The 9,769-nt window shown below is 29.8% G+C and overlaps 1 protein-coding gene across 1 annotated transcript; it reads right to left on the bottom strand.

Annotated features, from left to right (window-relative positions):
* Positions 1–1,552: 1,552 nt before the first annotated feature.
* On the bottom strand, positions 1,553–4,199 carry LOC114734994 (zinc transporter 5-like). Its single transcript, XM_028922646.1, has 3 exons — positions 3,624–4,199; positions 3,128–3,277; positions 1,553–1,931 (listed from the first exon to the last, which is right to left on the bottom strand). Exons 1-3 carry the CDS (start codon positions 4,197–4,199, stop codon positions 1,626–1,628), a joined length of 1,032 nt encoding a protein of 343 aa, XP_028778479.1. The 3' UTR covers positions 1,553–1,625.
* Positions 4,200–9,769: the final 5,570 nt, after the last annotated feature.

The raw sequence follows: 9,769 nt of genomic DNA, 5'->3' as shown, positions 1-9,769 counted from the left end.
ATGTTGGTAATTCTCCCTTACATCTTTCATAAAGAACATTTTAAAGCCGGGGTGGACACTGATCCACTTCTTATATTTTTTAACAATTTTTAATATTTTATATTCAGTCTTAAATATCAAAAATTAATCTCTCAAATTTATAATTTTTCCCCCTCAAAATATCCTTATTAATTGTAAGGTTTCTATTAAGGGGTAATTTTAATACATATAACTAAATATGAGAGTTTAGAAAAGTTAACATATATTTGTTACATATAACCAGTTCAACTAATTTTCTTAATATCTTTAGATTAATTATCTAACTCTTATACTCCTCTGATCCTATTTATAAGTTATTTCCAATATGTTTCACACAAACTAAAAAAAACCTTAAACTTCATTAACTCTCATTTGAAATTCAATAACTTTTCAACTTTATCCTTATTTAGTATATATTATACCTCATGTAAACAAAATCAACAAAATAATAAATGAAGGGTAAAATTGTACATCCATATACAAAATTTTCCTTTTTCCTTTTTCAGATTTTAACTTTCAATTCAATACTGGGAGAATTACAATCAGATTCTAAAAAAAAGATTTAATTACTTTAAAGTCTATTTATGAGTAAAAGGTAAGCAATGACAAATTTCAGAACATGAAATGACAATAGGTTCATTAAACTTTTTGGTAATTAAACTTCCTTCTTGGGACATGTTGGTAATTCTCCCTTACATCTTTCATAAAGAACATTTTAAAGCGGGGTGGACACTGATCCACTTCTTATATTTTTTAACATTTTTAATATTTTATATTCAGTCTTAAATATAAAAAATTAATCTCTCAGATTTATAATTCTTTTTTCTCAAAATATCCTTATTAATTGTAAGGTTTCTATTAAGGGGTAATTTTAATGTATATAACTAAATATGACAATTTAGAAAAGTTAACATATATTTGTTACATATAACCAGTTCAACTAATTTTCTTAATATCCCTAGATTAATTATCTAACTCTTATACTCCTCTGGTTCTATTTATAATTTATTTCCAACATGTTTCACACAAACTAAAAAAAAACTTTAAACCTCATTAATTCTCATTTGAAATTCAATAACTTTTCAACTTTATCCTTATTTAGCATATATTATACCTCATGTAAACAAAATCAACAAAATAATAAATGAAGGGTAAAATTGTACGTCCATATACAAAATTTGTCTTAGTATCCTATAAATAGGACCAAAAAATGTTTTTTCTTTCTGCCCTATTAATAGAATCAAAGGAGTATTAATTATCTAACTTAAGTTCCACTTGGCTAAAAGAGACCAGCACCTAAAATAATGATAAAAATTATAAAGCTAAAGTATGATTTCATTGAAAAAATTCATTTTTATTTCCTTTTCATGGATTTTCCTCAATCAAACACACTAAATTTAAAGGAAAAAAGTATTACCAATGGAGCTTAAGGTTAAGGTTAGTCCCTCACAACAACATGGCGAATTAATGTTCTAATCTCTATTAAGAGAGATGCCCATGTTAATAGAAGGATATCCATGCATAATAAAAAAAAAATTTACACCAACAAAATATTAGTTTTTTCACACGGAGTTAACATTTACACTAAGAAACAAACAAGCTATACATCAAGCCCATTTGGCTAAGAGAGACATCAAAGCAGCACCTAAAAGTAGAGAAATATTGGCTGCAAGTAGAAGACGAATGTTTTTGAGCATTTTATCACTCATGAAATCGGCAGCTAAGAAATCAACAAGTGCCATATAAATTAAGATTCCTGCCGATGCTGAGTCAAATATGCCTTCGACAATAAGAGCAGTTTCACTATTCTCTTCATACACATTACTGATCCCCATTCCAATTGCTATTCCCGCCGGAGTTGTCAGAGCAAAGAACAATCCCATTATTGCTGTGGTTTTGTTGTCGAATTGGGCCTGCGATCATGCAAACAATCTCTAAGAAAAGTTAACTTATTTTATTTTTTAACTCAAAGTATCCTCAATCATTAATCACTTTAAACTTGAAATTAATTTATGTTGAGCAAGGAGCGTCAAATTTAACATCTTTATTAACAATTTGTCTTGAAAACAAGGATGCACAATTTCTATATATTTTGGATGTTTAATATTTCTTTCGATTGTTAACATATAAGTACTTAATTAATTTGAGTAAATTAAGCATCAAAATACTCATGTATAATATTAGATTATATATCATTTTATAAGTTTTTTTTACCTGAAATATCATTTTATAAGTTAGATAAATTAGTTTGAAAAAATATAATGATAAATATGAAAAATAAAATGGATAAAATATTTATATGTAGGATCAAATCTAACCCCTAATTAGCTCCTATGTTTTGAGGACCGGATGCATAGTATTCATTTTCGGCGACAATGATCCAACATGAGCATGAGTTTTCTTAGTTTGGACTACAAATTACATAAGAACTTTGTTTGGTGTATATGAAAATGATGATATAGCTGCAGAAAGGGACGCTGTAGATGGAAGACAACAAGAATACACTTGAAATGAATAATTAAATGAGGAGGATATGATAAAAAACGGGCGCCGGCGTTTACAAAATGTTCATAACATTTAAAAATTAAAGAACTAATAACAAAATTAGTCTTGTTACAGATATGATTCAATTAAAAATGGCCGTCATGTTGGAAAACTACCTGTTGTGATCGCAACAAATGAAAATATACAACTAGTTTTCAACAATTCAATGATAAATAACACGGCCATGAAAATAACGTATATAATTTTCTATATTTCTTTTTTTGGTGATATATATTACTTCTAGTTATTAATATAAAAGTTAAATAACTAATTTGTGAATATTAAGTAAATTAGTTAAGTTAGTTATTTCTCATAAATAGGTAATCATCAAAAAAAAAAGAAGGACCGGATGGAGTATTGTCTTTTCCACGTATGTGCATTAGAAATAGAAATTTCTTAGTATGTGTAATTATCATAATGACTATTTGAGAAAAAATGAATCAATATGAGAAACAAAATATATTGGAGTTATATTTTTTATCAAATGGAACTTATAATTAGCTCTTATATATATTTTATCATTTATAGCAATGAAAATAAAGATATTAAGGAATAACGTACGTACCTGAGTGATGCTGCTTCCAAGTCCCATGCCCTCAAATAATTGATGAAAAGTCAAAGCGGCAAGCAGAGGCTTTATAGTTTTGGGACTCTCAGATGCTCCTAAAGATATCCCAATGATCACTGAGTGCACTATTATCCCCATCTCCAATACCTACATTTATTATATATATTCATTCAATCCAGTTGTTTCACCACTCAATAGTACGATAACCCGAGAAACTGTCAGAGACCCGTATATGATGTCAACGGTTAATATATAGGGAAAATAGTTGTGAGGTCCAAGAAAACAATATAATCATAAAAAAATTATTAAAAACAAGTTAGCAGCATGGACCTTATTGTTATTTAATTTATTATATATACTGAAACTTGTCATTAATTTATTATAGGACTTTTTGGTTTTTCTTTTTTTTGCCAACGGGTTTTTTGGTATTATATTCCTTCATTGGGACAACAAAATGATTTTTCCATATATATATATATAATATAATACAAACCTGTGATATGACTTTTTGACGAACTAGGAGCTGTTGAGAATGAGGATGTGTTGTGTGAGCATGAAGATGAACATGTCCTTCATGTCCTACGTGTTCCTCTTCATCTCCTTTCGCTTCCATCTTTCCTTTCTCCATATAAAGTTTCTTGAAATACGCAGTGGCGAAAGCGTCCACCATTAGGGTTCCTATGGCGGTAAACATGGCCACAAAACCAGTGAAAGGAAAATCTTCCCATACATGATTGCTCAAGCATGGAGATGTCAGGCGCTCGAATGCCTCCGGGAGCACGTGAATGAATCCGGTGGCTAAAATCACGCCGGCGGCAAAGGCCTTGATCAAGAAGAAGATGCCCTTCTCGGGACTTAATGCCGGAACAAACTTTCCCAAGACCGGAATTAGAACTCCGATTGCACTGGCAACTAGTATGGAAACTATGGCTCCTATCTTGTACCTAAGAGCCTTGTCTTTGTCACGATCTTCTTCTTCATCTTCACATGTACACTCTGAAACAACGAGGGGTAAAAGAACTAGAAGGAGGAAGATGAAGAATGTGATAATTTTGGTGCTTCTCGTCATGGCTTTTGAAAAGGTAGAATCTAAGCTAGAAGTTAAAAGCAGATAATGTGGGTTTAAGAGGAATCATATGGTGGTTTTTGTAGGCACAACAAGAAAGAGGAAAAATTGGCGATTTGATTAATGTTGAACAAATTAAAAATACAATATTTGACGGAGAATACAGTTGGATGATTTGATTCCGACTTCGTAGTACTCAATGATGAGGTGTCATCAAATGTCGACATTAGATGTATGAACTAACAAGATCCTATTTAGTTTAAGTTTGTTTATCTAATCTAATGTCAACGGGGGTGCACGCATGAACACATACTCTGTCATGTTGAAATCTTTTCTTCTAATATGGTTTTAAGAATACCGATGCTGGTGATTATTATATTTTAAATTTTAGAAAATGAAGTGGTTTTTTTGCCTCATCAATGCAAAACAAATTAAGTTTTGAAACTGTTGGTTGGAATTCGAAGCAGTCCGAATTAACTGAGACATGTTGATTTGATTTTCACGTCCTCTAAAATGTATTGTGTTTCGAAGCAAAGCACGGTTTTGGACTAGTTTCTCATGAAAAGTAAAATCTTTTTACACAAGTCAAGATAAATTTTTTCTCACATATTTATCTTGTATATTAGAAAATTATTTTTAAAAAAATTAATACGAACACTCTTTTAAGGTATGGTTGTACTACCCATTGAGCTTTCTTCTCATTCTTCTACTTCTAATAGGCCATGAACTAGATCAGAACCATTCTCAAGGAGTCCATAAGAAGTGATCCCGCACATCAATGTAAGTTTTATTTTTTCCTCGTATCCATTTCACACTCCACTGTTGTCTACTTTTCTCCCTTTTTCCTTGTCTATCCATATTTGCTTTGAATTTGTATTGTGATTTTTTTTTTTTACATTCAATTTTATCTCATACTCCATTTTTTTTATAAGAAAATTTATGTAAGTTAGGTCTTAGGAACTCACCAAAGCCATAACATGCCTCCAGATTCAGAGAGCGCTACATATCACCTAGCAATAAGATCTTTATATTGGCAGTGAAATTCAAAATCATAACTTTATGAGTTATGAGCCAGCTTTTTAGCAACTAGATCAACTCTTGTTGGACCTCACACCCCGTTAATCATTAATTAGCCTCATATCGCGATATTCTTCTTCTTCTTCTCTACCACATGCACACTCTTGGGGAGAAAAAAAGCTAAGCACTTAAGCACTAGCAAAAGGAAGATTTTGTGTTTGTTTAATTTTTCAATCTTAATTTACAGAATACCAGGTAAGTGTATGAGGAGAATTTTATTTCAAATTATATGAACATATTTATAAGAAGCTCCAAATAAAGCTGTAGACTTTGGTGCTTTTTGCCATAGACAATGGGGGAAAAAATCAAAGCAACATAAAGTGCGTGTTAAACAAAAAAAGAGACAAGTGATTATTATTATTATTATTGGTGATGCTGGTGCCGCGTGATTTTTATTTATTGGAAGAAGAGTGAAGAAATTAGGGTGATTTGATTAAAGTTTAGCGAATTGAAAACGCAACGTTATTGTATTTGGCACAGAAATACATGTAATCCATTGGATGATTTAATTTCAAGTTCAGAGCAGGCAATATCAGTAGTGTCGTTAAATGTCGACATCCACGATATGAACAAATAAAATATTAAGTTCAATTAAGTGTGCGTTAAATTAGGATCTAATGTCAACGGGAGCCCGCAGAAATAATGAACCCTGTATCATGCAGCATTTTTTAAAAAAAATTTAAGCCAATTGATTAATTAAGAAAACTGAGGTTGATGATTACACGCTAAATCTTAGAAAACGAAGCATTTCATTTTAAATAAAAATTAATTTTTTGGAAAAACCGCACAAAGAGACCCTGAAATATGTAAAATTACAATTTGAGTTTTTCAATTCATAATTATTATCAGGACCAGATCTTAAATATGAATTACGAAATGTTAGGGAAAAGACCAAAATACTCTATTTCTTCTTCTCTTTCTTCCATCCCATCTCCTTCTGCAACTCCAAAAAATTTTCTCTTTCTGAAAACGTCTTTAATTCTGGTTAAGTATTGAGCAAGAGCATGCATGTAATTTTATCATGTTTGTAAATTTTTTCATGTTTCAAATTTTATCATGTAATTAATTACTCCACCGCGCTACTACCCACACATCAATCTCTTTTCCAACCCTTTTGTTGATTCCGCCAAGCTTGAATCAGTTGTCAAGAGTTTCGGTGCCAAGCAAGAACCCTTGTCTCTATGTATCTTTCTCTACAATCGGGTGCCTGTCAGATTATTTTGGATGTGGCCGTGTAGGTAACAATGGAGGACCAAGCCTATCACAAATCATGTTTCAAGTTTTCACATATGGTGGCTGTCCCATATCACCAATTATGCAGCTCTTGACCGCATCTAGCTTGTTTCAAGTTTCATGGTGGCTATCCCATGTTATGTTCACATATGTAACAAAGTGGGAAAATTGACAAGGAGGTGGATGAAGAGTGTTATTATGCTGATTATGGCAAGAAGTTTTGTTTTGCAGATGATGGTAAAGACTATTATTATGAAGAATATTTTGTTCGTATTATAAAAATAGTTGCTATCACAGTCATATTGGTTTTTTTGTTATTGGCCATAAAAATATTGTTATTTTCATAATAAATGTTGTCATTAATATACTACTGATGAAGAATATTTTGTTTGTATTGCAAAATGTTGTTAGTACTTGACAAGCATTAATTTGTTATTTCCAAACATGAACTTGCTATTTTTAATTATGAACTTGTTATTTCCTATACAAAACTTGTCAATTCGTCATAATTAGTTTGTTATTCCCAACTACTTAATAAAGTTGTTATTACATATACAAAATTTTTCAATTCGTCATACTCAACTTATTATTCCTGACAATTTACCAAAATTATTGTCTCTAATTATAAACTTGTTATTTTCTATATAAAACTTATCAATTTGTCATATTCAACTTGTTATTCTCAACTACTTGTCATTTGGCTGAGGGGTATTTCAAATATTTCATTAAGATTTGTAATATGAGACTGGGTTTTTATTTTTTATTTTTCAAATTGAGGGTCCCAAATCACAATTTCACATCTTAGGGTCTTTATTTGCCATTTTGCCTATTTTTTTTATTTAAATCACATCCTTAACAAAAAATTAATTAATGTGTGATTTTTCATTTTTGAATGAATATTATGCAACCATATGAATGAAAATTGAAAACGATGTAACATTTAAAATGAGAGGCTATAATGAGAGAAGCGTTTACATTTAGTGTCCGACAGTGTTTTGAACATGATTGCCTTTAATAAAATGATATCTATGTCTAGTAAAAAAAACAAAAAGAAAAAGATAGAGCATCATATATAATAAGAATCTCTTAGGAGAGAAGAGAACAAAATATCTTTACATAAATAATTTTACTTTTGTCTTTTGAAGTTTTTTTCCCCAAACTTTATAAAGGTTTTATAAAATATAATTACAAATGACATTTAATACGTAAAATTATAATTTTATAAATTTTTTTACGGGCTATAATTTTATAATTAATAGCTAATATATGTACAATATAATATATTCAATAATAATAGATAAATTTATTTAATAGCTGGTCCCATGTGTACAAATTATTTCTCTCTTCATGTGCAATTATTATTGAAATTGATAATATATGCGTGTGTGAAGTAGAAACGAGTGAAACAGCAGAAATAATTGAAACAGCAGAAATTATCATTAATTTTCGTTTGAAAAAATTGGAAAGTATAATAAATATTTGACAAAGTAGAGATTTCGTATACAAATCGTTGGGGCGTTTGAACAAATAAAGTTGAAGTTACAAGAGACTTTGAGAATTCTGTGAGCGATTGAAAAGGTCGCCGGAGAGCACGAAGAACTGCGGGCGGTCACTGGATGGCTAGAATGCGCTGTGCTTTTGTGGGCTGCTTAGGATTTATTAAAATGATTTATAAATAAATTTTTAATTATAGTTTACGAAATACAACGTAAGTACGTGAAAAAACTTTTGTTTTGACATGCGTAAAATGTGACTATAAGTGTTTATAATCAGAATGCCAAAGATGACTGAGAACAAGAAAACACGATAAGGGTAGTTTGGTAATATTAAAAATAACTAGACTGGACGAGACGCAAAAGTATTACCCCTTTCCTTCAAACAAAATTACGTAGAGAATCCCTCTTGCTAAGCAGATAAATATAGCCCGTACAGCTAAGTAAAAATCAAGTCCAATAATAGAGGCAGTTAATAGTACTTTTGATCTAATTTAACATTTAATTTGATTCTAAATATAAGATCTCAGTTCACTTTATTTTTTATATTTATCTTTTTTAAAATAATCCTTGAAGTAGTTGCTCATGTTATATTTATCAAATACTAGTTCTAACTAATACATATAATTAATAATGATATTTTAAAGAAGATAACACTTATTTATTATCAATAACTAACTTAACTAATTTTTTTTAATTTACTCAAATTAGTTAATTAACAGAGGTAGTATTTAGTTGCTAGAATCAGTAAATAATTACTATTTTCGGTCATTGATATAAAAGCTAGACAACTAATTTAGAGGATTAAGAAAATTAGCTTAAGTTAGTTATTTATAATAAATGTATGTTGACTTTCTTAGAATACCCACATTCAATCTTGCATATTGAAACTATATTTGGGTGGAAACACCTTACAATCAATAGGGATAGTTTTTAGAGCACAGTATAAATTTAGAATACAAAGTGGATTTTGGTCTTATATTTAGAACTACCAACTAACTCTTATATTTACTACTGGAAGTAGTATTTACATACTCAAGTTATGGATTTGTTTGATTCTATTTTCTATTATTATGTGTTAAAATATAGGATAATAAAACATACCAAAATGTTGTTCTGATTTTTTGGTTAATTTTCAGAATAAATCACCAACAAAAAGAAAAAGGAAAATATGCTCTTCTACATAAGTTTTATGTTGAGTGTTATCTCGTTATAATTTGACTTTCATTTTCTTGAAAATAAATATGCCACAAACGAACAAAAAAGAAACAATATGCATCTCTTATTAAAATGTACTAATAACAAGCATTAACTAACCCTCACACTCATCTCCCAAAGAATTACTCCTCCATTCCTTATTATAAGAGACATTTGATGTTTATGGCATGTTCCTATATATAAGAGACATTTAAAAGTTGTCTCTACTTTTTTGTATTGATTTCCTATTTTACCTATATTTATTGTCTCCAACTCACACTCTCTCTCCCTCCCACTTCTCTTTCTTTCAATAATTTAATTGTTCTCTCTCATGCTCTCTCTCCTTATTAATGATGGCATTTTTGAAAAAAATTATATTTTTTACACATTGATTCTTCTTAACTAATTTTAACTGCTTTTTTGATCAACGTAATTCAGTTATTCGTCTTTTATAATAAGGAACGGAGGGAGTATTAAATACTACCTAAAGCTCGTTTGTAGACTATAAATAGGATATTATAATTAGGACTGGAGGTAGCACTTAGTTCACTAAGAAAAACTAATTAATGAGCT

The sequence above is a fragment of the Neltuma alba genome, unplaced genomic scaffold (genome assembly GCF_004799145.2).
Source record: "Neltuma alba isolate B1F8T4 unplaced genomic scaffold, ASM479914v2 tig00013167_pilon, whole genome shotgun sequence".
Taxonomy (NCBI): Eukaryota; Viridiplantae; Streptophyta; class Magnoliopsida; order Fabales; family Fabaceae; genus Neltuma; species Neltuma alba.
The sequence above is the reverse complement of the archived record's forward strand: the minus strand, read 5'-3'. Positions and strand labels throughout refer to the sequence as shown.